At 40.1% G+C, this 26310-nt stretch overlaps 2 protein-coding genes across 4 annotated transcripts; one reads left to right on the top strand and one right to left on the bottom strand.

The window, feature by feature from the left end:
* Positions 1-615: 615 nt before the first annotated feature.
* On the bottom strand, positions 616-22993 carry LOC117576172 (la-related protein 1). Of its 3 annotated transcripts, none has more exons than XM_034260754.2 (7): positions 22496-22991; positions 20487-21505; positions 7083-7389; positions 6849-6916; positions 5678-6774; positions 2798-5250; positions 616-2733 (listed from the first exon to the last, which is right to left on the bottom strand). In XM_034260754.2, exons 2-7 carry the CDS (start codon positions 21312-21314, stop codon positions 1997-1999), a joined length of 5490 nt encoding a protein of 1829 aa, XP_034116645.1. In that variant the 5' UTR covers positions 21315-21505; positions 22496-22991; the 3' UTR covers positions 616-1996. The 3 variants fall into 3 exon arrangements, with proteins under 3 accessions (XP_034116645.1, XP_034116647.1, XP_034116648.1); XM_034260757.2 differs by lacking the exon at positions 616-2733 and having other exon boundaries at positions 3710-3907; positions 4416-5250; positions 22496-22993; XM_034260756.2 differs by lacking the exons at positions 20487-21505; positions 22496-22991 and adding an exon at positions 17836-17948.
* Positions 22994-23459: 466 nt separating this feature from the next.
* LOC117575017 (glutamine--fructose-6-phosphate aminotransferase [isomerizing] 1) lies at positions 23460-26178 on the top strand. The gene has a single exon (XM_034259096.2). The coding sequence runs from the start codon at positions 23887-23889 to the stop codon at positions 25927-25929; it is 2043 nt and encodes a 680-aa protein (XP_034114987.1). The 5' UTR covers positions 23460-23886; the 3' UTR covers positions 25930-26178.
* Positions 26179-26310: the final 132 nt, after the last annotated feature.

The raw sequence follows: 26310 nt of genomic DNA, 5'->3' as shown, positions 1-26310 counted from the left end.
TGTGTGTGTGTGTGTTTACAGTTAGGAAGAATTGGGCGACAATTTAAAAGCAGAAAAAATATTTACAAATAACTAATGTTAAAAAAAATATATATTAATTACACAAAATATTTATGTAATGACATTGTTTGCACTTTTTTCTTTTTTTTTTTTTTTTTTGGTTGCTTATCGTTTACGATGCGCGAAGCATTTAAACCAAAGGAGAGCTAATGGATTTCGGATTATCTTATTTTGGATATAGTTTTCTTTTCAGTTAGTTCGATTCGCTTATTGGCATCGATATAAATGTATTGGTTTTGTTTTTCTATATTTGCAGCCCATTATCATCATCATTATGATCAACAGTTTTCCAAACTACACATCATCATGGATATTTGTCGTTTAGGTTTTTTCACGAATTTGTAGTCATATGTATATCGTATATAGGTAATTATCAGTAGTAAGCTTACGTTTGATTTCTCACATATCTTTAAAACTAATTCTAATAGCTATGCAAAACACATTTCCTTTTTGTATTTATTTATATTTATATATAAATTTTTGTTTTTGTTTCGTATGCATCTTTTTTTTTTGCTTTTTATTTTCGAAAGTTTTAAACTTTTTTTGGATTTGACATTTTTTTTTTCAAATAGTTTTAATAGTTTTTTTTTCCAGAATTTTTCTTGTATTTCAAATTAATGTAACAAGTGCAATAACTTAAGAATAAAATAAAGGATTTTCGATTTTGGACATGAACTTGTTTGTTAAATGCTGCTGAATCGGTTAGCCAATTGAACTGGGCTCGGAGGAGTTTATTATGTGGGCTGGGCTGGGCTGGCCAAGAGGGGAGGGGGGTTGAAAAAGTGAGGCAGTGTGCAATGCTAAGGAAAAGTACAGACGCCCATTTTGAAAAATTGTCAATGGATGTCATATTCATAGCAATTGTGTGTTTTTCTTTTTGCTTCAATGTTTTTGAGTTTTTGCATTTCGTTTCAAATTGTAAATGCTTAAAAATAAAATTCGCTGACAGTTGGCGCGCCGCATGCCTCGATCTAGGTTATAAGGTTTTAACAATCGCCTGCCTCTCTTAAATAACATAACATTACAATTGCGCCAATGCCACACACGATATATATATATATATATAAGTGGATATACGTATATGTATATATGTCTCTATATATGAATATATGTATATATAGATTGAATGTACTTTTGCGCTTGCATTTAATGTACAAAAGATCATTTGGTTTCTGTATATTAATTTCGTTTACCTTGTCGTTTTGGTTGTAATTATAATAGGGTTATTTTTAAATCGTTATCTTTATCTTTATGTTTATCGTTATCGTTATATGTTTATGTATGTTATCGTTATGTATATAGTACAACAGTTCATGGCATTACGTTCAATTATTGACGCTGCTTTATTATAGGAAATTTGCTTCTTGTTTCATTCTTTTTGTTGTTGTTAATGTTGTTGTATAGAAAATATATAAAATATATTCGGATAAATAGCAAAATAATATTAATATAATATTTGAAAGCAGACAAAATGTAACTGAATCGAATGAATTGGCACTGGGTACAGACCCATAGTCTGCCTATATAGTTTGGGATGTTGTTGTTGCTGCTGTTCTGAGCTGCTTGTGGTTTTTGTGTGTGTGCTAACAACATTGAGCATTTCATAAGAAATTGTTTTCAGTTAGATTTTTAAGTGAAAGTGAAATAATAAAGTAAAAGAAGTCGAGGAGAAAAACAACGGAAACAATTAATCGTAACTACAAAACCAACGCTAGGGGCAATTGCAATATATAAACAAAATTTCAAAATATTAACTTAATTAGGCTAACGCTAACGGATCTCCCCACATATCGCTTGACTCGAATACTACTAAAGAATAATATGAATAAACAAAAGAGAGAAGAGCTATTGGACATGCTACTCCAAATCGCCCTATGCTAATCGTAAGAGTCATATAAAGTAATCTAAAACCAATCTTCTGGTTGCGTTAACAAAATTACTTCTGTTGCGACGACGACGATGTTGCTGTTGTTGTTGCTGCTGCCGCTGATGTCGATGCTGCTCCTGCTGCTGATGTCGAAGCTGCTGCTGTGACTGCCGCCGAGTTGGAGGCACGTGCTGCACTTAGCTGCGCTCCAATTTGAGCCGCCGGCTGTGGCTTGCCTTTGTGCTGCTGTTGCTGCTGCTGCTGACGCTTGTGTGGCGCCAGGCCAGAGTTGCTGCCGCCGCGGCGCAACTCATGCTGTGATCCCTGCTGATAATTGCGATTGGCCACCTGTGGCTTATTGCCGAGGGAACCACTGCGTATGCGTACTGTGCTGCTGCCAAAGGAGCCAGTGCGACGACGATTCTGTTGCTGATAGCCGCCGTATTGATGCTGATAGTGTTGCTGCTGCTGCTGTTGTTGTTGCTGCTGTTGCTGTTGCTGCTGTAGGAGACGACCCACGTAATCGCTGCGATTGGTGATTGTGGTGTTAAGACGACGACCACCAGAGGTGATGACAGCGGTGCCATCGCTCTCGGACACACTGCGATGTCTGTTGAGAACACGACCTGGATTCAGGCTGCCAACACCCTGGAGCATCTCATTGATCTCGGGCTCCACAACGCGGAAGTCTTCAATGTTCTTGAAGCTCTTCAGATATTCGGCCAACTTGGGTTGCACCTCCAATTTCTCACCGTTCTTGTAGTACTTGAGGAAGGCCCAGAACTTCTCGAGGCCATACAATTGACCTAGAGCAAAAAATGATTTGATTTAGAATACTCTTTAGACAACTCTCTTAAGACTTTAGCTTACCTGTTTCGTAGTCGTTAATGGTCTCGTCCTGGAAGTCCTGATACACATTGGGTCGGAACTTTTTCTCCAAGCCATACGAGAAGAAGCGGAAGAGGCACTCGAGGCCATAACGGAACCCGTTGCCCGCATCGTCGAGCGCCAGCGTTCGGAATTCATTGTACATGCTCTTGTTGAAGTTCTCGCGCAGGAAGAAGGACCAGAAGCGATACAACGTATTCATCTCCTGCGATTGTCCATAGCCCAAGCGACGACGCTCCTTCAGGCAGCGTGAATGATACTTGTGATACGCCTGTTGCGTAAAGTTGTTCTCCTTGAGCAGCGCATGCGATGGATGCTGGAAAACGGGCAGCGATTGCGGCACCGACGAACCAAACGAGCCATACGACGACGTTGTTGGCGAGGTGCCAGCCGACGAGCCCATCGATGTGGTGCGCGGACGATGCTCCACCGTATCCAGCAGCCAGCCGACGTGAGCCTCCACTGGCGGATTGGCAGTGTGACGCAACTTGCGCTTCCTTGGCGTGCGCGGATCAATCGAATGTGAATTGGGTGCAGCATAGAAGCGAGCACGTCGTGATTTCAATGTGGAATTCAAGGTTGAATTGAGTGTTGTGTCACCCAAAAGCGTATCGTCAGCATCGTGCTCGGGATCATCGACATAACTGGGCGGTGGCGGAGGTGGCTGCTGTTGCAGGAGCTGTGCTCCCGGCCGCTTGCCACCGGCTAGCTTCTCAAAGTCCGCCTGGGAGATGACATTGACGGTGCGATAATCGGGCACAATGTTTGTGGTGGTCCACAAGTCCTCCTCGTAGTTGGCCAAACCGTCGTTGATAATGTTCTCCAGATCCTGAGTGATTTTGGTGCGTGAGGTGAAGTCAGCGGTGCGATCGTAGCCCTCGTGCTTGGGGGCTCGTCCCACCTGGGCGACAATGAGCAGCTTGTTGATGTCACGATCGGCGAATTCGTAATCGGATTCATCGTCGTCGGAGAAGTTTTCGGTGAAGTTATTGATGCGTCCGGTGGCGGGTATGGGGTCCATTAGCTCCTCGTCAAATTGAAAGTCTAGTTCTTCCTTTTCGGCATGGCACTGAGCGGATGACGAAGCAGCAGCTGTTTTGGAGGAGGATTGGGAGTTGGTCGTGTAAGCAGCGTTGTTGCCAGATGATTTTAAGTTCTTATTATTGTTCTTATTGTTGTTGTTGTTGTTGTTTGTGGCATTTGTGACAGAGGCATTTGCGGTGGTTGTGGACGTGTTGTTCGTGATGATTGCTGTTGATGAGGCGTTGGATGCGGATGCTGATGCAGATGCGGACGAGGGCGTGGTGGAGGTGGTTGTGGTGGTTTTGTTCGTGGTTGACGAGGACGAGGACTTTGTGGTGGATGTGGACGAGGTGGCGTTTGCGGTGACGGTGTTGTTGTTGGACTTGACATTTTTAACATTGTTGTTGTTGTTGTTGTTACTATTATTATTGTTGTTATTTTTGTTGAGCGTTTGTGAAAGCGTTTGTTGTTGTTGTTGTTGTGTTGACGTGGTGGACGTGTTGTTGTCGATGTTGTTGCTGATTGATTTAGTAGTAGCGTTTTCTTTTAAAGCGTTTGTTTTGGAGCGTCTCTTTACCTCTTTCCACATGCCCTCAGGCTCCGCCACCAAAGCAGCTGCTACCCCATCACCAACACCAGCCTTATTAGTAGTTGCCCCTCCTCCCGATGGTGCAGCGCCCTGAGCTGCCCTGAGTTGTTTCTCTGGCGTCGAGCTGCTCTTTGGCTTCACACTCTCGGCCAGACCGCTCAGATGATCGGCCAGCTCGGCAGCAGCACCCGCCTTCTGTCCCTCCACACGCTGTGTCAGCGCACTAATGGCATTCACCGGATTCATACCCGATATGGTTGGTCGCTGCTGTTTCTCCAGCAACATCTTGGGCACCAGATTCTGTGAATTCCTTGGCACCGGCGGCGGAGGTATGCTGCTCAGTGGCTTTGTTGCCATGCCAGCGGTGAGTATAGCTGCTGGTGGCGTTGCCTGCTGCTGCTCCACATCATCCTCCTTGGACACTGCTGCTGCCACAGCCTCTGTTGTTTTCGATTCAGTCTGCTTTTCTGGCTTTTGTTCTTGGTCCGGTTGCTGTTGCTGCTGCTGCTGTTGCAACAACTGTTGTTCAGCTTTGGCCTTTTGCTGCAATTGCAGCTGCTCGGCCAAGGTGTGACCATGCTCATCGGTGACATCGCTGATGGGCCAAATGGTGGGCTCCGTTTTGGTGCGCACTTTGTAGCCCTCGAACAGTTCCAGCTTGTCCGAGTCCTTGATGGCGGTCACAATAAGGGCAACGTCTGTGGTGAGTGCCAAGACGCGATGGAACGAGGCGATCAGTGTGACTGGTATATAGCCCTCGGGATCCATTTTGCGTCGCAAAAAGAAGTCGCCATTAAGATTATCGGCGCTGAAATAGTATTCACTGTGGGGCAAAGAAAAATTGGGCGAGCAAACGTAAAGTTAATATCGGGAAGATTGAGAACATAGAACAAATGAAATATACAGTGCAGGCTTTAAAGAGTGAAACACTAAAAAGTGAGTTAACACTCATTATATAGTAACAGATACATTAGGAATCTTCAGTATGCCTAACAATCATTATATAGTAACAGATACATTAGGAATTTTCAGTATACATAACTAATAGTATACATAATCAGTAATCGGTATACAATATAATCAATATCAGTATATAGTATAAGAATACAAACATTACTCATCTTAGAACCACATTTCTTCAATTTTATGCATCGAGCGTGCACTGTATATTTAAACATGACATCCACACTTATTTACAATATAGATTATAACTACTATCACACATGGGGAAGGACTCTTCGGGTACTTACACTTGCTTCTTGATGGCCTCCTTGACGCTGGCAGCGTCCATTTCAATGTACGCAGCGGGCATGTTGCCAAAGTAGTGTGTGCCCATGAGCACATAGGATTGCGATGAATCTGCGCCGGCTGCGTCCGCCGGCAAATAGTTGACGTACTCGCCGGAAGCTAACAGATGGCGTGGTATGCGATTAGTTGGACGACCTGGTCCCGGTCTTGTGAATCCACCGCGCCCTTGCCGACCGCCGCGATACGGCGTCCGGAATCGGCGTGGACCGCGCACACCGCCCCCTGACGCTGTTGTCCCGGCACCCGTTGCCCCACTTCCTCCTTCTGCTGCTGCCCCCGTGCGCTGGTCATCGTAGCCTGCGGCACTGGGGCCGCTGCTACGCCAGGAATCCACGCGCTCGGACGCAGCAGCCGATGTGCGTGTGTTGTACGCATAACGGCCGCCGCCATGTGGCCGCGACGATTCTGTGGCTGCTCCACCGGCTGCGGTGGCATCTCCACCGGCACCTCCTGCACCACGTGCGACACGTGGCTCGTGGTAAGTGCGCGGCGGACGACGCTGGTCGTAGGCATCGTCGGCATAGCGACGATTGGAGCGACCGCCAATGGGCTTGGGGCGGCTAGACTTGGCCAGATCGATTGGCAGTGGACGCCACTTGTGCTTGGGTATCTTCTTGTTAATGGCAGCTGAGCCGGCAATGGGGCCAGGAGCTGGGACAGTTGTGCTGCCAGCAGATTGCTCGCCTTCTCGCTGGCTTTTGGCATCATGACTCGTGCTGGCTGTGGCAACGTTGCTGCCGCCTTGGCTATTGTTGTTGCTGCTGCTGCTATTGCTGCTGCTGGTGGCAGTTGCAACTGTTGTTGCTGCTGCTGATGCGGCTGCAACGTTTGACTCGGCACTAACTTCGTTAGCTGAAGCTGCTACTGTTGCTGCTGCTGCTGCTCCTGTTGTGGCGACTGTTGCTGCAGTTGCTGCACCCTTGGCCGCTGGCTGTCTCTTTGTCGAGCTGCGCTTGGTCTCGTTAACGGTGGCTTTGCCACTGCCCGAAACGCCGCCAATAAGCGTTGGCCACTCACCAACGTTGCTAAAGTCGCTGGCCTGCAGATGGCAGAGAAATGAAAGAATAATGTAGAAAAAGGATGCAAGAATGGATTTCATCATGCAATGCTTACCTTTTGATTGACCTTCTTTTTGTCCTTTACCACTGAGCTGGCAAGCGCATCCGCATTAGTTGCATCAACTGTGTGTATGTGGAGGGCAATGGAAAGTTTAGGAATTAGTAAGAATCAGGCCAATCACATCATGTTCGACGCAGTTGCGCCGACAGACAGAGATAGCAATACTCAAAGAGCGAGAGAGAGAGAGAGAGAGCGAAAGAAAGAAAGAACTGAGAGTATTTTACTCACCGTTTGCTGAAGCGGCGTCGCTTTTTGTTGCTGCTGCTGCTGTTGTTGTGGCTGCTGTTGCTGCTGCTGCGGCAGTTGTGGCTTTTATTGCTGTCTGTGTTGCTGTCTGCTGCTGCTGTTGTTGTTGTTGTTGTGTCTTTTTGTTGCTAGGATTGCTGGTATTGCTATGCTGTGCGTTTTGATTATTATTGTTGTTGCTGACAGTCTGTTTAGGTTGCTGTTGCTGTTGTTGCGTCTTTGGCTGCAAGACGCGTTTGTCCAATGGCGATGTGCCAGCTTTTGGGCTGCCCACTTGTTTTGTTGATATCTGCATGGGAATAACAAGATAGCAAAATTAATTTATGTTCATTTACAACTACTAAGCAATTTGAAAATTAAGTATGCGTCACATAGTCCCGACTGGAAAATCAATTCAACTTGTTCTTTTGTAGTTCTAGGAGTTTGCTCGCTTCCAACTTCAACATAACCTAGAAAATAATGCGCCACAACAACATCAACCACAACAAGGGACAAAGACTTCTCCAGTCTTTGGTTAAGAGAGGGAGTGTCCCTAACCCACTTTTCGTACTATAAATAATGTGTATACCAGATTGAAGTGAAAAGTGAAATTACCTCAAGTTAAAATTAAACAACACGCTGTTCTTGCCAATTAATTATCAATCGCAAAAGGCAACTCGTAAAATGTTTTTAGTTTCTGTTATTCTTGTAATCTTATCGCACCACACACACACACATACACACTCTCACACTTTTGTTGTTTGTTTTGCTGTTTCACAGTTTCTTGTGTTTGTTGTTGGCGATCTTTTTCATGCTTTTTGCCTTGTCTCACTCTCACAAATTGTTTAAACAAATGGCTGAGTTTATTTATAGCTTTTACTGGAGCACTTTGTAAAAACGCGTGCGTTCTCTTTAACTGCTCGTTGAATTCTGTGCTCGACCATCGCAGCCAAGCCAACGATAATAACTCGTCGTTGTTGTCGTTGCTCTGCCGACGATTGCTTGCTGTGCACGCGTTGACTACGTGAGCAGAAACGAGCACAGCAAAGATGAAAACAACAACGCGGCACAAAGAGGGCCACAGCCAACAGCGACAACAACAACAACAACTGGTTTAACACAAAGCAACAACAAAGAGAGTACATAAAAAATTCATTTCAAAATAAAAACAAAAAACAGCCGATGCGCCGGTTGCGCGCATAAGACACACAACGAACCAAAGCGAGAGAGAGCAAAACACAATGATGAGAGAGGAGCGGCGACGCAATTTGCCGGGCCAAGGCAGCGTGCAGAGACACAGCGCACAGAGCATGAGACACCCTGTATCCATATACAGGTTTTGTTTTATGTGTATGTGCTGACTACTGCACGTAGTCTTTGCCTTCTTTTTTGTTTTTATCATACACGATTTATCCTATCGAATAACTACCGTATTTTCGTGTGCTTGGCTGTTTAAATTAAGGTGTTGTTTTGAAGATATGTATAGCATTGCATATTAATGCGAAACGCAAACAAAACGCTAATAAACATAAACATAAACATGCTGTAACTGTAACTGTAATGTGAAAAACAGCAAAACAAACAACATGTGATTTTCGGCACGTAGGCCACAGACGCTGCAGCAGCAGCCGCGGGTGGTTGGAAAAACTCGCCATGCAAGAGACTGAGAGTGAGTGTGAGAGAGAGAAGCGAGTTTGGGAGAGAAGCCACTGAGCAAAAGAGAGCAAGTGTTGCATACTCAAAACGAGTTGTGCGCGTTGTATTTTTATTATTTTGTTTTTCTCATTTTAAATGTGTATGAAATTTTAATTTATTTACATGTGTTTTCGCCTTTGCTTCTTTTCGCAGTTTCCTTTTGTCAAGAACAACAAATTCTCATGCGACAAACATCACGTAATCATTTTCAGAATGAACGTCCAACTTCCAATTGTATTCAATTCCTAGGAAAAAATAGAACCCTAAAATTGCACTCTGCAGGACTTCCCTTGACAACGTGGTGTACGATGATGAATCATAACAGCAAATTAAGGGTATCAGGGTCAGTAATTTTCCACTCGAAACGAAAGTCTACGGGAATGCAAACAATTTTCCCTTTGTAGTGTAGACACGTGAGTTGGGCGTGATGTTGATTCATGTAACTATAGTATTTATGTAGTTACGTTAAATAAAAGCAAATTTATTTATTGCCCTCTTATCTGTTTCATGACAATCGCCGCCTACCTATAGCTGACGTATTTGCCATAAAATGTTTAAAAATAAAATACAATTTTAGTCAGATTAGAGGAATCATTAAGCTACATAGTCATTGTGATAATACAAGGTCATCAATTGAATAAAGTACAGTGAGAACTGTTGAACGAAGAAAATGCAAGTATCTGAATCTATAGTATAGATTGAACTATCCTAGGAATATCTTAGATATGCTTCTTTGTAAATTTAGGCACAAACTAAAGACAAATTTTCGATATATGACAAAACGTATTGAATGATATATTTTACAAAATTAAAAATAAAATTGATCTAGTTTTTGAAAACATTCCTCAAGGGCATAAAACAGGTGAATCATTCACTTAAACTGTATTTATAATATAAAGACCTTTTTACGACAATAAAGGTTCTGTGTTTATCTAGACTAAATATTACTCATGATAACGCCGTCCTATAGTATAGGCTGATTTAATCCAGCGGGGTCTTTAGTATCTTGACAAAACAACAAAGTTATTTTAAGAGTTTCAGGCAGTAGTCCATTAGCAAAGGCTTTCACATCATTTGCATAGCAAAAACACTCGCTAACCCATTAATCATATAAGAGAATGTATGCATTTAACATATAACAAGTCGATTTACATTTCTATAAACTCATCACAAGTCACGAATCAAATCGAAAGAACCTTGAGAATATTTTTTTGCAAACCAAAACTTGAACTTGCCTCTCGATTTATTCACTTGGATTGCAAATAGTAATACGCAATAAAGTTGCGTTTGCTGTTGTTGTTGTAACACTTTGGAGTCACAGAATAGATAAATCTATTGGAATTGGAATTTTTCAGTTCTCAGTTCTATTCATTTGTTTAGTTCCACAACGAACGATCGCTAAAAGACAACTGAGGCGAATCCCAAGCAAAATAACATTTTTAAATGTCCCCCCAATAGTTAGCAGAGCAGCCGCAGTCAAAGTTTTGCAGTCAACGTCGACGGCTTTTTTCGCTTGACATTAGAATCAAGAACATCGGGTGCGAACCCGAGGCAGGTCTTGTCTTGCAAATGAAATCGTATAAAAAGTAAATAAAAAGTCGCAAAAAACGTGCAAAAAGACCCACATTCTCTTTTCGTACTTTTTAGTCTATTTGCCGTACTCCCCTGCTACGGCTTCTCTCTCTCTCTCTCTCTCTTCTGTCCGTAATCACACCAGTTGAGTCTTTCTACGTTTCAGAAAATTGAAATAGATTGCAATGCGGGCAAAAGATGACGATGCCGGCCGCAAAAGTCGTTATGTAAAATAAAAAAATACTCGTAACTAAGCAGAATTTGAGCAAGAACAACAACAACAACTGCGAGTTCAAGACAACGTGCTCATAATCAAATCAACGACTCGAGACTTTACATACCTCCCGACTTACTGGCTGCGAGGGGGGGCTTGGCCCCTGACCAGCTAAGCAGGTTTTTCAACTGAATTGCAAACATGCTCGCACAGCCCGAGCAACGGCTTCAAAGAGTACAAAACATGCCTTATCAATTAAATGGCAAATAAGAATGCCGACAACTAATGAACACAATTGCTATTTACAAAAAAAAAAGACTGAAACATACCTCTTACTTAAATTTAAGTACAAAAATACAGTGCTTGTTTAGTATTTTATCATATCTTTAGTATTTTTATATAGTATATTTTCAAGATAAATACTTTTATCTTTAAAAAGTTGCATACTCCTTTTTGAAACTCCGAGTACAGGGTACAAAGAGGTCAATACTTGAGCGTAAACAAATTTATGAGTATTTTTCATTTTACTTTTAGCTATTTTTAGTATTTTTATTGGATTAAACGCAATTACAATGACAACAACAATGACCAAATGGAGCCAACTGAAGGCGACGACTCCAAAGTGCTTCAGAGTGGGGGTAATGAGGGTGTGTGGGTATGTTTGTGTGTGTGTGGGAGGGTAAGTATAAGTAAGTTGTTTATGTTTTGTTGCGGGGGTCTTTATAAACACACCCAACTGCGTACCTTGCCTATCTCAAGGCAAGAACCAAAGCAAACCAAGTTGTTATCGCCGTTCTCTAGGGAAATGAATGATTCTCAGTTAACACAATTGTAAATATGCTTCAGTTTTTAACAGAAAGGTGTTAATAATTTGTGCAATTAACAGTGTAATTAATTCAAATTCGAACGATAATTACAACTGATGACTTGACAACATAACACCAAAAGTGCAAACATTTTGATGTGCATTCATATAATAGGAATTTTCAATGAATATTTTATATTCTTTGTTGCCTTTTTATCTACATAAAGCCACAAAACTACGCAGCGATATTTATGAGAATTTGAAATGTTTGTAAAGTAATACAATCTTATCTATAATAGTAAACTATTTCATGCATCACAGCTGTCTAGATCCGATGACAATCTGGTTTATATACTTAGTGAACAGACAACCGATCAAATGATAAGTTAAAGTACATTATTATAGTATTTATTTCAAGTATCCATTTAATATTGGCTATATTTAATTGGTGTAGTTAGTAAAGCATGTCAACTACTACAACTATTACAAAATTACTGAAATTACGTAAGTTCATTATTCAATTTAATTTCATTCACATTAAATCAATATTTACTATGTACTTGTACAATAAATTCATATAACAATCGTTATCAGAACAGGGATTAATGACCTGAGATAATGCAGCTTTGCTAGGAATACCACGACGTTATATAATGCAACAAAAGATATACGCAATACGTTATATCAGATTTTTTACGCATTTCGTCTAATATACACATAGTATATAGGATTTCTTAATTCTCATCTGCAGTCTTAAGATCCAGGAAAAGACAAAACAAGGAAAATTTTATGAATGCCAATGACGTGAATGCTTAAGAAATAATGATCGAGAAGAAAGAAAATTCCACAAACGAAATGCATAAGAACAATTTCAACAAAGAAGAGCACATCCAGTGAATTCAACTGTGATAAAATTAGTAATACGTTCTATTATCTCTTACACATAAATAATGTGCCATTAATATCAAAATTAAAACTAATTTTAGCTTTAATTTATTCGAAATGATGTCATTATTTTAAATGACCAATTGTCAATATTCTACTGTATTTTTATAACCGCTACCCATAGGGTAGAAGGGTATTATGACTTTGTGCCGGCAGGAAATGTATGTCACAGGTGAAAGGAGGCATCTCTGACCCTATAAAGTATATATATTCTTGATCAGCGTCAACAGCTGAGACGATATAGCCATGTCCGTCTGTCCGTATGAAACACTGCATCTCAGAGACTATTAGAGATAGAGCTATAATTTTTTTTCGACAGCATTTGTTATGTTTGCACGCAGATCAAGTTTGTTTCAAATTTTTGCCACGCCCACTTCCGCCCCCGCAAATCAAACAAAATCAAATAACAAGCGTAATTTTAAAGCTAGAGTTGTTGAATTTTGGTATATACAATAATTACTATAGTAGTTATGATTCCTGAAAATTTTGTTGCGAAGTTATTAAAGAAATACTTTTGTATGGGCAAAAACGCTTACTTACTAGGGCTCTTAGTTGCTTTGGCCGACAATCTGATACATTGTGCCGTCTATGGTATACTTTGAATGATGTATTTGGTATATTTTTAGTATTTCGGTATATTTTGAAAATAATACCGCAATATTTTGCCTTTATTAAAAATGGGTAGCGGGTATCTCACAGTCGAGCACACTCGACTGTAACTTTCTTACTTGTTTTTAAAAACTTTGCCATTTAATTAGTTGATTTTACATTTTTTAAATCACCACTTAGAAATCTAACGAATTTCCAATTTCAATTTACAGCATTCAACAAAACTATTTATTAAAAAGATTATCGATTATATAATTCCTAAAAGTATTAAGTTTAAACATGTCCGTTCGACTAGCTTCTCAATACTAAAATTCAATAATGTAATCTGTCCAGGCAAAGTAAATGTATTTGTGATTTCGTTGGTGATCAATATTCGACAAATAAGTCTAATACGTTATTAATTTATACCCAATTTGATCTAGATGAATTATTATCGAATCGAGATTATTCATAAAGTGCAACAGCAACTCATTAGACAACTCAAATACCATTCTAAACGAATTAAAAACGAAAATATGTAGTTTACCGTCGACCATCATGAACCTACGACTAAAATTATTTGCTGCGGCTCTTCCATTATTAGTTTCATCAGGATTTGTGAGATCATTCACATGTAAAAAAAAGCTATAATTGTTTAAATATAATCATTTTGTTCCAGAATGCATCCACCCTGAAATTCACGAACGTAATCTGTCAGTCTCTAAATAAATCATTGGTTCAATTTGAGGAGTGTCGGTTACGAGTTTTCAGACGAAATATGATCACTTTCAATTTAAATGCAACTATTTTGCATCCAGTAAATGTTGTCTACGTTAATACACAAGTCTTGAAAAAGGCAAATGGATACAAGCCATTTCTAATGAACATAACTTTTGATGGGTGTGAATATATGCGAAAGCGCAATATTCCCTACATAAATTTAATATATACATTAACAAAAGATGTTACAAACCTTTTTCAAAAGTGTCCTTACAATGCAAGTTAATTTAATTGAATTATTTTTAGCAATTTAACTTATTTATACCTCATAGGGTACGATTTTCATGAAGAATCTTCATATAACACCATCGATGATTAAACTTCCATTGCCTAGTGGAGAATATCTATTAGAAACGAACTGGATGCCGTTTATGAGAACACAATTTATAACTAAATTCTACTTTGCATTTGTAGAGGATTGAGCTGAACATTTAAACTCTACGAAAATAAAGTATTTACCAAAACAAATAAATTTGTTATTGTCATTTCGATAGTGTACAATATTTGACAAATAGATGACTTCTTAATGTTCGGTCTAATATGTTTATAATTTATGTCCCATAGGCTATAAATGGAATATTATCGAACTATTGTTATTTATACGTAATGTATAGCAACTCATCAGACAATTAAATCACTATATTCTGAATGATTTATTAAATGAAGATAGTTTACCGACGACCATCATGAACCTACGACTAAAATTTCTCGCTGCGGCTCTACCATTATTACTTTCATCAGGATTTGTGAGATCATTCATATGTAAAAAAAAAATTATAATTGTTTAAATATAATTATATTTTTGCAGAATGCATCCACCCTGAAATTCACGAACGTAATCTGTGAGTCTCTCAATAAATCATTGGTTCAATTTGAGGAGTGCCGTTTACGAGTTTTCAGACGAAATATGATTACTTTCAATTTAAATGCAACGATTTTGCATCCAGTAAATGTTGTCTACGTTAATACACAAGTCTTGAAGAAAGCAAATGGATACAAGCCATTTCTAATGAACATAACTTTTGATTGGTGTGAGTATCAGCGAAAGCGAAATATTCCCTACATTAATTTAATATATACATTAACAAAAGATGCTACAAACCTTTTTCAAAAGTGTCCCTTCTACGTAAGTTGATGTAATTCAATAATTGTCAACAATTGATCTAATAAAACGTCTTCATCATAGGGTACGATTTTTATGAAAAATCTTCATATAACACCATCGATGATTAAACTTCCATTGCCAAGCGGAGAATATCTATTAGAAACTAACTGGATGCCGTTTATGAGAACACAATTTATAACTAAATTCTACTTTGCATTTGTAGAAGATTAAAGCTGAATATCTAAATTCTTTGAAAATAAAGTATTTACCAAAACAAATAAATTTGTTATTGTCATTGTGATATTGAGCAATTTCCACCACATAATTGACTTATTTATAGTTCGTCTAATGTTTTTAATGTATACCCTATTTAATATAGATTAATTATTATCGAATAATTGTAGCTTATAAAATGTATTTGCCACTCATCAGAAATCTAAAACACCATTCTAAACGAATATGAAATCCAAATAGTTTACTGTCGACCATCATGAACATCCGAGTTAAATTATTCACCGTGGCTCTTTCTTTAGTGCTTTTAACATATTTGGTGAGATCCTTCGATTGTAAGAATTCACGATTGTTTTAAAAATACATTTTTGTAGAATGCGTCTACCTTGAAATTTACAAATGTAATCTGCGAGAGTCTAAATAAATCACTGGTTAAGGTTCAGGAGTGTCGCTTGCGCGTTCTTAAACGAAATATGATCACTTTTGATTTAAATGCAACTATTTTGCATCCCATAGATGTATTTTATATTAACACAAAAGTTTTGAAAAAAGCAAATGGATACAAGCCATGGCTAATAAACACAACCTTTGATTGGTGTGAGTATCAGCGAAAGCGCAACAATCCCTATATAAATCTAATATATAGCATAACAAAGGATGCTACAAACTTTTATTATAACTGCCCATACAATGTAAGTTAATGTAATTGAATAACTAATTAGCTAACAATTAAACAAACTATACCTTTTCATAGGGTACGATTTTCATAAAGAATCTTCATGTAGCACCATCGATGATTAAACTTCCATTGCCGAGCGGAGAATATCTATTAGAAACTAACTGGATGCCGTTTATGAGAACACAATTTGTAACTAAATTGTACATTGCATTTGAGGAGGATTAAAGCAGAAAACCTCGAAAATGAAATATTTATAAAACAAATATAATATTTTTTGTCATTTAGTTAGAGAAGATTGATTCTCAAATAGTTTACTTATTAATGAACCGTATAATATGTTTATAATTTATGCCCGTAGGCTCAAGATGGATTATTATCAGACCAGACAAATAAATCACTATATTCTGAATGAATTATTAAATGGAAATAGTTTACCGACGACCATCATGAATCTCCGACTGAAATTATTCACCGTGGCTCTTCCATTATTACTTTCATCAGGACTTGTGAGATCATTCATATGTAAGAAAAAACTACCATTGTTTAAATATAATTATATTTTTGCAGAATGCATCCACCCTGAAATTCACAAACGTAATCTGTGAGTCTCTCAATAAATCATTGGTTCAATTTGAGGAGTGCCGTTTACGAGTTTTCAGACGAAATATGATTACTTTCAATTTAAATGCAACTATTTTGCATCCAATAGATGATTTCTACATTAATACACAAGTCTTGAAAAAGGCAAATGGATACAAGCCATTTCTAATGAACATAACTTTTGATGGGTGTGAATATATGCGAAAGCGCAATATTCCCTATATTAATTTACTGTATAGATTAACAAAAGGTGTTACAAACCTTTTTCAAAACTGTCCTTACAATGTAAGTAAATTTAATTGAATTATTTTTAGCAATTTAACTTATTTATACCTTCTCATAGGGTACGATTTTCATGAAGAATCTTCATGTAACACCATCGATGATTAAACTTCCATTGCCGAGCGGAGAATATCTATTAGAAACTAACTGGATGCCGTTAATGAGAACACAATTTGTAACTAAATTCTACTTTGCATTTGAGGAGGATTAAAGCAGAAAACTTTAAAACCTCAAAAATAAAATATTTATAAAACAAATATTATTTTTTTTTTGTCATTTAGTTAGAGAAGATTGTTTCATAAATAGTTTTCTTATTAATGAACCGTATAATATGTTTATAATTTATGCCCCATAGGCTCTAGACGAATTAATATGGAACCATTGTTATTTATAAAATGTAATAGCAACTCATCAGACAATTAAATCACTATATTCTGAATGAATTATTAAATGAAAACTGAAATTATTCACCGTGGCTCTAGTTTTAGTGATCTTAACATGTTTGGTGAGATCCTTCGATTTTAAAAAGTACCAATTGTTTTAAAAATATATTTTTGTAGAATGCGTCCACCTTAAAATTTACAAACGTAATCTGTGATTGTCTAAATAAATCATTGGTTAAGGTTCAGGAGTGTCGGTTACGAGTTCTTAAACGAAATATGATCACTTTTGATTTAAATGTAACTATTTTGGATCCAATAGATGTATTTTATATTAACACAAAAGTATTGAAAAAAGCAAATGGATACAAGCCATGGCTAATAAACATAACCTTCGATTGGTGTGAATATCAGCGAAAGCGAAATATTCCCTACATAAATTTATTATATACATTAACAAAAGATGTTACAAACCTGTTTCAAAAGTGTCCTTACAATGCAAGTTAATTTAATTGAATTATTTTTAGCAATTTAACTTATTTACACCTTTTCTTAGGGTACGTTTTTTATGAAGAAGCTTCATGTAACACCATCGATGGTTAAACTTCCATTGCCTAGTGGAGAATATCTATTAGAAACGAACTGGATGCCGTTTATGAGAACACAATTTATAACTAAATTCTACTTTGCATTTGTAGAGGATTAAGGATTAACGTTCATACATTTGAACTCAATTCAATTGGGAATTTTCTAAAAATAAAGTGGAAATTCTATATATGGATTTCTGGTTGGCGTCAAGTTATAATCTAATGACTGCCCACTGAAGTGACTAATAAAAGTTAGCTTAATTCGTAAACAGTTAAGTTGATTGCATATTTACTTTCGTTTTCATGTTTGTGTTGTTGTATCTGGTTATTCTTGTCGCAAGTGTTATTATTATTACGCGTTGTGTTGTCGTAATCGCTCCCAGATTTATGGCCGTTCTTTATTACCATATACACTCACACATACAACGCAACACAAAATACAACTCAGTCAAAGCAAGGTACTGCCACGGTATGAAATTCGTAATGAGTATGAAAACAACACGAGAACCGGCAGAGCAGCAACGAGAGAGTGAGAGCGAAAGAGATGGGGAGAGTAACACGTTGTTGATATCAACAAGTACTTGTACAGCACATATGTACATACATACAATGCATGTGTGTTTGTATATGTATGTGAATATGTTTATACGTATGCAATATCGGGTTTAAGATTCCACGTTTATATTTCGCGGCAGTCGAACATTCTAATTTCCATTTGTTATTCGCGGCACAACACGGCGAATTCAGAACTCACCACAGCACAGCAAGTGTGGTGAGTTTACCACAATCAAAAGACACGTGCTGCTAACGGACTTTCGTAGGTTCTAAATGCTCTTCGTTATCTCATTTCATTTATCAAGTATAGAAATATTAAGTTGTTTTATTTTGCAGGTTCCGAAATTATTAAATGACTAGGTACACAAAACATAAATAGTAGTAAATTTCTTTGTCGCGCACGTTGCGAACGTCTGAAAAGTCACACGTCAACTGGATTTGAATTCGCTGCGACTTCGCTGCGATGTGGGACTGCGCTACAATTCGCTGCGTTGCGGTGCAGCGACGACGTCGACTGTGGTAGTTAAAAACAGAGACAAGAACAGACAAGTCGAAACTTGTGTGACAACAGACAACCAGACCACAGACAGGCAAAAACAATAACAAACGGAAGCTAAAAGCGAGAGTTGATTTTATTATCATTGTTGTTGTTGTTATTGCAGCTGTTCACCTCGGCAACAGCGCAAATTGAATTTCGAAAGAAGCTTCTTCTTGCTGCCTAATTAGTCTAATTTGCATAATGTAGGCCATGCGAGGGAAGCTTAAACAATTTGTCAACAACTCCCAATTGGGATATTTGGAGAAACTGTACATCAAATTGAAAAAGAGATAAGGATAATTCACTTCAAAATGGAAAAATGTTTTATCTTCAAATGTGCCACACCTCTCAAGATGCTTTTTTGCTTCTACTTTTCAGTCTGCACTTTCATTACTTATTCTTTTACACACACAAATTGCTGTTTGCTTTTTCCTCTCGATTTCGTTTTTGATAAACAACAACAACCACAACGTGGAACTAACGGCAAATGCTGACGTTGACGTCGCTGTCGACAGAGGCAGCGGTAGCGGCAGACACAGTGAGCGCTGCCGCTGTCTCTGCTGACCTTGACATTTATTTTTAACTGTACAATTTTACTTTTTCCTCTCATCGCTGTGTGTGCGATGATAAATGTGGAAGAGAACATCAGAAAATAACATCAACAACGCGAAAATCCAATTAATTTCGAGACGAATACAGATCGAAAACATAGACGCGAATTTAATCGCGTAATGAGAGCAAAAGGCGTAATAAACAATCGCCGAATGTGAACGCAAAGAGCAAAAGACAACAACCGATTGATGATGTTCTTGTTGTTGTTGTTTTCCTTGTGGTGGTTGTTCTTCTTCTTGTTGTTGTTGTGGGCGTGTTTTAGGTGAACTTTTTCGCCGGTGACGATGGCTTCATTTATTCTCTCTCTCTCTTTCTCTCTCTTGTATTGCATAATACCAACCCAAAAAATAAAATAGAATAACAAAACGAACTACAGCAAAATAAATGCCAACAAATAATTCGTTTGTTTGTTAATTCTTTTTGTGTCTGCCTTTCGCTTTGTTTTGACTAATTGTTTCTATTCAAATATTATGCAATGCGAATGCAACAGAAGCAATAAATTGTATTCACTATGGGAATGCAGTCGAAAAAAACAGATAACAAACAAAAGAAATCACAGTAGTCATTTGTTATGATTATAAAAAACAATATAACGTGTTTTCCCCTCCCTACATTGTTGTTGTCGTCGTCTGCCTTGTGCACTTGTGTTTATCAGCTGTTATGCTTTGTGGCATTTGTTGCGTATACGCCATTCTACGCACATTTGTTTACCAACAACAGACAGCAGATCAACAAACAAACAAAACAAAAACAACATCGTCGCCTAGTCCACAACATTTCGTCATACGAAAATCTTTGTTGGCCTATCCAAAGTGCGCATAAGAAACGTGTTTCAGCTTGACTGCGATAACTTATCGATAACGATTGCTTTCCCTATTCACACTGAAAACAAACGTGTTTCATTCAGCGTTGCCTGTTTAGCTATTTTTACGTTAAATCTCACTATTTTTTAATGAGTTACTCCGACTTATATTCGAAATCAATAAAATTACTTAGCAATAGACTAAATTGTCGCTGTATAATTATGTATTTACAACCTATCATAATCATGACACGACTATAAACCATGCATTGTTAACTTTAATTCATTTGTTGTTTATTGTAATTTGAGAATCTGGCAAAACGGGGAAAACTTTATATTTGTGATATTTGTATGGAGGATTTCCAATTCCACTAATTAATTGTTGGACTATTCCCGCTCTTCCCTTATAAATGAAATAGATATATACAATCACTCACCTTCCAAGCGTTAACCTTTGGCGGTGGCGCTGCTACAAAGCGCTTTGGCTGCGGTGCTGCTGCTCCGCCGGCTGCTGCTGCAGTCGAGGCTCCAGCAGGGGCCGCTGATTGAGGATCAGTGTCGGACTTGGCTTCGTTGCCGCTGCTTGTGGCTGCCTCGAGACTGGCGCTGGGTGAGGTATCATCAGACTTGCGTTCCTTGTGGTTCTTGTTGTTGCCACCGGATGGGGCAGGATTTTTGCGTGGACTGTTGCCGCGGCCGGGACGCGAACGAACGCTTTGTTTTCGTCCCTCGCCATCACCGCCACGACGTTGCTTTTGTCCCTGTCCTGGACCCGAGCCACTGGCTCCATTTCCGGCACCTGATTGCTGATGTTGTTGTTGCTGTTGTTGCTGCTGCTGCTTGTCGCGATACGATTCACGACCAGTGATCGTTTTATCCTTGCGGGCCTTTTTGCGATCGCGTCGATGATGCGAGAGCACCGGCAAAAAGTCATTGTTATCGTCCATTTCCGATGAATTCTCCGCGGTGTTATCGCCACCAGCAGCCGCACGTTTCTCGCCCACATTGGGGGCATCTTCAGCAGCGGCAGTGGCAGCTTCGGCTGCAGCAGTTTCCTCGCTCCATGATTTCAATGTCTTCAAATTCGGTTGATTCTCCTTATTGTCAACGGCCGCTTGCTTCTTGCTGTCCAAATTCTGCACAACATTGGCATACGATGCAGTGGCAGCGGCAGCAGCAGCAGCAGCGGCGGCGGTGGCAGCGGCAGCAGTTGGGGCAGCAACAGCAGCTGTGGCAGCTGAGGCATCCACCTTGCTGCTTGACATCTTCGCTAGCCTTGTTTCGTTTGCTAGTTGGGTTGTTGTTGTTCTTGCTCGAGCAGGCAACTCAAGTTGCCGCTACTCCAGATTGTCGCGCCTCCTCTGCGTTGCACGTTGCGGGTTTGTTGGATGGGGAAACTCTTTGGTGCTTCCTTGCCACACAAAATAATACAAAAACGAGCGTATGCAACGAGTAACTGCAAAGAGACAGAAAGACCAATGTTGTAAGTCACAAGATGCAAGTTGTTGTTATTGTTTTTACATACACACACACACACACTTTTAATGCCAGACAACTTTTTGCACCTCGACCTTTTAAAGAAGAGCAATAACAAAAAACTGCATTCGGCTTACATTTTATGCACTAGCAATGTGCCATAGTATTCGCCTTCGTCCCCCTTTCTGCCCCGTGCCACAAAATATCGCGTATATAACAATATTTGTATAATATTTCGATATCCCCCGATTTGCACGCTCTTTTTCGTTTAATAATATTTGTTGATTTGTTGTTGTCACTATGCACACAGCAAACGGTGCATTATAAACGCCTCTAATGAAGCACAATAAATTGATAGTGAGTGTGGCGAGTATAGCAACTAAAAAACTGAAGTATAATATTATGCAGCCACCACAAGTGAGGTTAAGGCGCGGCGGCGAAGCAAGCAGCAGCAGAGCAGCACCAGTTGTTGTAGCTACAAATGCCCCCCACACTAGTACGAAGCAGCAGACCAAAAAGCAACAAGCGCTTAGTGGCGGTGCTGCCAACTCGTCTCAAAAAATGGCCACACTACAACTGCTCAAATTTGAATGCGACGCAATACCCCCAACAAAAAAAATTATCAACTTGATGAGATAGCCTGCAATATGAATGAATGCTGGCTACATTTGCTAAACAGGTAGAAGCAATTATTAAACTGGTTAAGGGAAACAACAACAAATGCGGCGTAGCGTGGTTATGCAACATAACAACGCTTGCATCGTGTGCATCCCTGGCGCAGCGAACAGCTGTTTTGTGCAGCCAGCAGAAGCAGCAGCCTCAGCAGACAGCGCTGCCTGCTGCACTCACTATTCTCAAGCTCAAATTTCAACAAATGACTTTTACGCACACGCATACACTCGCACATACACACACACGCATGCACATTTAATTATATATATTTATGGTATATAAACAAAAAATTACGCACCACGAATCTAAATCACAATTATATGTATATATACGAAAAACAACACACGAGAGCAAGAACAAAAAAATTGATACACAATTCACCGAGTTTTTTTTTTTTGATTTGCTCTTTGCTTTGCTAACGTTTCACGTATGCGTTGGTTAGTCGCGTTGCTGTTGGTGTTGTTGCTGCTGTTGTGTTGTTGTTGTTTTTATTTCTCGTATGCTTTGCTTTGCGGTTTTCGTACTCTTCGCACTCACACTCACTCGCTATCGCTTGCTCGCTCACTCACGCGCTGGTGGGCTGGTAGGTAAGAACGAACGTTTTTTTTGTTGGTTACGAATAAGCTCGAATGCAATTAATTCGCACAGATTGTCACAAATTGCAATAGTAATCAGTTACTAGTTAACACGTTAAGCACTTGTTTATGTTTTAACAGCACTTTGCAGCATTATTTCATAATAAAATCTCGGATACCGAGCAAGACATGTGGTTTTTTACCCGTCGCGGTCGAAAAGAGCGTGACCGCAAGTTCTAATTTAAAATATACCGTTTGTCAAGGCAAAACATGCAAAATATACCGCTTCCGCAATGGGTGAGATGGATAGGAGGGTAACACTGATACTTGTGATGATGGCATGCTTCCCAGTGACATTTTTGAGGGCGCTACTTTTTGAATTACTAATGATTTTTCTAGTTTTTTCTATTTTCCCAGCACTACAAGCAATTTCTTTTAAACGAAAAAAATTGCTGACTGCGTTTTACAACTGTTAAATGTTTATATTCATATGTATTTAAATACACATATTCATGTTTTTAATCATAAATAATGGTTAATATGCTTTAATTGTTAGATAAATTTAAGTAGCGACATACGTGTGAATATTGAGATATACAAAATACTGTTCTGGTCACACTTAACGTAGAATATAAAAGACCATTCACATCGCAACGCCTACAGTAACCCAACTGTGGCAACGCTGCGCAGCCCATCACCATGAACTTGTTTGTTTTATTTCCAAAAAATGTTTTGCTTATCTCTCGCTGCACCGCAACGCTTAATATTAAATGAAGAGACACGCACACAAAGAACCAAAGCACAGCCAATGCAACAGCGGCAACCAATCGGCAAACGCTGACGTGCCACACACCAAGCAAATTGCATTGCATCAACTTTTGTTTACATTGCGCACGTCGCAATCAGCTGTCTTTTTCAGCGTTTTTTGATTAGTGTGCGCGTGTGTAAGAATTTCCTGGGTGTGCGTGTATGAGTGTATGTGAGTGCTGGGCACCAATTTATCACTCGCGAGAAAAAAAGTGAATATTTCGCATTTATATTGCCATAGCCGCAGTTTGCACAACGTCGACGTGGCCCAAAGTAAAGCAAATAAGAAATCTTCATCTCTAACATCATGTGCGGCATCTTTGCTTATCTCAACTATTTGACGCCCAAATCGCGTCAGCAGATTTTAGAACTGCTCGTCCAGGGTCTGAAGCGTCTCGAGTACCGTGGCTACGACTCCACGGGCCTGGCCATCGATGCACCCAACGAAGTCGACGATATTCTGCTAGTGAAACGCACCGGAAAAGTGAAAATCCTCGAGGATGCGATAGCCGAGGTGTGTCAAGGTGAGGATTACTCGCAGCCCGTGGACGTACACATTGGCATTGCACACACCCGATGGGCCACACACGGTGTGCCCAGCGAGGTCAACTCGCATCCCCAACGCTCCGATGTGGAGAACTCCTTTGTGGTTGTCCACAATGGCATCATTACCAACTACAAGGATGTGAAGACGCTGCTGGAGAAACGTGGCTACATCTTTGAGTCCGATACGGACACTGAAGTGATTGCCAAGCTGGTGCATCATCTGTGGCAATCGCATCCCGGCTATAGCTTCGGGGAGCTTGTCGAGCAAGCAATCCAGCAGCTGGAAGGCGCTTTTGCTATCGCTTTGAAGTCCAAACATTTCCCTGGGGAATGCGTTGCCTCGCGTCGTGGTTCTCCGCTACTCGTGGGCATCAAGGCCAAGACTAAGCTGGCCACCGATCATGTGCCCATACTCTACACCAAGGCGCATCGTCCACATGGCCAGCAACAGTTCCATGTGCTGCCGGGTGGAAGTGGCGAAGTTAGCGCCGAGTTTCAGCCGTTGGAGCATAAGGAAGTCGAGTATTTCTTCGCATCGGATGCCTCGGCGGTGATTGAGCACACGAATCGTGTCATCTACCTGGAGGATGACGATGTGGCGGCCGTGAAACGCGATGGCACACTCAGCATACATCGCTTGAACAAATCCTCAGATGATCCGCATGCCAGGGAGATCATTACACTGAAGATGGAGATACAGCAGATCATGAAGGGCAACTACGATTACTTCATGCTCAAGGAGATCTTCGAGCAGCCCGAATCCGTGGTCAATACGATGCGTGGACGCGTCCGCTTCGATACCCAATCAGTTGTCCTCGGCGGGATCAAGGAATATATCCCGGAGATCAAACGTTGCAGGCGTCTCATGCTCATCGCTTGTGGCACTTCGTATCACAGCGCAGTGGCCACTCGACAGCTGCTCGAGGAGCTCACCGAACTGCCCGTGATGGTCGAGTTGGCTTCGGATTTCCTCGATCGCAATACGCCCATTTATCGCGATGATGTTTGCTTCTTCATCTCGCAATCCGGCGAGACGGCGGACACTTTGATGGCTTTGCGTTATTGCAAGCAACGTGGAGCATTGATTGTGGGCATCACCAACACCGTGGGCAGCAGCATCTGTCGTGAATCCCACTGCGGTGTGCACATCAATGCCGGACCAGAGATTGGCGTCGCCTCCACTAAAGCGTACACCTCACAATTCATTTCGCTTGTGATGTTCGCTTTGGTCATGTCCGAGGATCGTTTGTCACTGCAGCAACGACGTCAGGAGATCATCGCTGGCTTGGCGCAGCTGGATCAGCACATTCGCACTGTGCTGCAACTGAACAGCCAAGTGCAGGAGCTGGCCAAGGAACTGTATAAGCACAAATCGCTGTTGATCATGGGACGTGGCTTCAATTTTGCCACCTGCTTGGAGGGCGCATTGAAGGTGAAGGAGCTGACCTATATGCACAGTGAGGGCATCTTGGCTGGCGAGTTGAAACATGGTCCCCTGGCTCTGGTGGATGATGAGATGCCGGTGCTGATGATTGTGCTGCGTGATCCGGTTTACATTAAGTGCATGAATGCCTTGCAACAGGTGACATCGAGGAAGGGACGTCCAATACTCATCTGCGAGGAGGGTGACGAGGAGACGATGGCATTCTCCACACGTTCGCTGCAAATACCGCGCACTGTGGACTGTCTGCAGGGCATATTAACGGTCATTCCCTTGCAACTGTTGTCCTATCACATTGCGGTTTTGCGTGGCTGCGATGTCGATTGTCCGCGTAATTTGGCCAAATCCGTGACCGTTGAGTAGTTGAAGCAACTGCCAAGAAGCACAGCATCAAGAATTCCATTTTACTGACTTTCTTTCGATTGTATTTTTTAATGAAATACTATATATTTTCGAGTAGTTGTAAGTTGCTACCATTTTTGGATTTCAATTGTTTTCCCTCACACACTCTTTGTCATTTTGTTTTGTTGTCGACACCCAATTTCGTGTGTTTAAAAAGTTATTAAAATTTGTGTATTTGCGTAGTTCTAATAAACATTATTATTCCCAAAAGATAGAAGACAAATTTATTTTGAACAGAATTTCTAATTTGAAATTGCCGCGCTTGATTTATTCAAATTTGCACGGCGATGCCACACTTTGCTAAAGTTCGTTGCAAGCAGTTTTTTGACATCACTTGCAAAG

Source organism: Drosophila albomicans, chromosome 2R (assembly GCF_009650485.2).
Source record: "Drosophila albomicans strain 15112-1751.03 chromosome 2R, ASM965048v2, whole genome shotgun sequence".
NCBI lineage: Eukaryota > Metazoa > Arthropoda > Insecta > Diptera > Drosophilidae > Drosophila > Drosophila albomicans.
Note: the sequence above shows the minus strand (reverse complement) of the source record. Positions and strands in the feature narration are given on the sequence as shown.

Excerpts from the sequence above, each read along its gene's own strand:
- LOC117576172 (XM_034260754.2), bottom strand. The coding sequence starts at position 21,314 with ATGTCAAGCAGCAAGGTGGATGCCTCAGCTGCCACAGCTGCTGTTGCT. Across the intron at positions 7,390-20,486 it reads CAAAGGTTAACGCTTGGAAG|ATATCAACAAAACAAGTGGG; the intron begins GTGAGTGATTGT and ends ATTCCCATGCAG. Across the intron at positions 6,775-6,848 it reads AAAAGAAGGTCAATCAAAAG|GCCAGCGACTTTAGCAACGT; the intron begins GTAAGCATTGCA and ends TGCCATCTGCAG.
- LOC117575017 (XM_034259096.2), top strand. The coding sequence starts at position 23,887 with ATGTGCGGCATCTTTGCTTATCTCAACTATTTGACGCCCAAATCGCGT.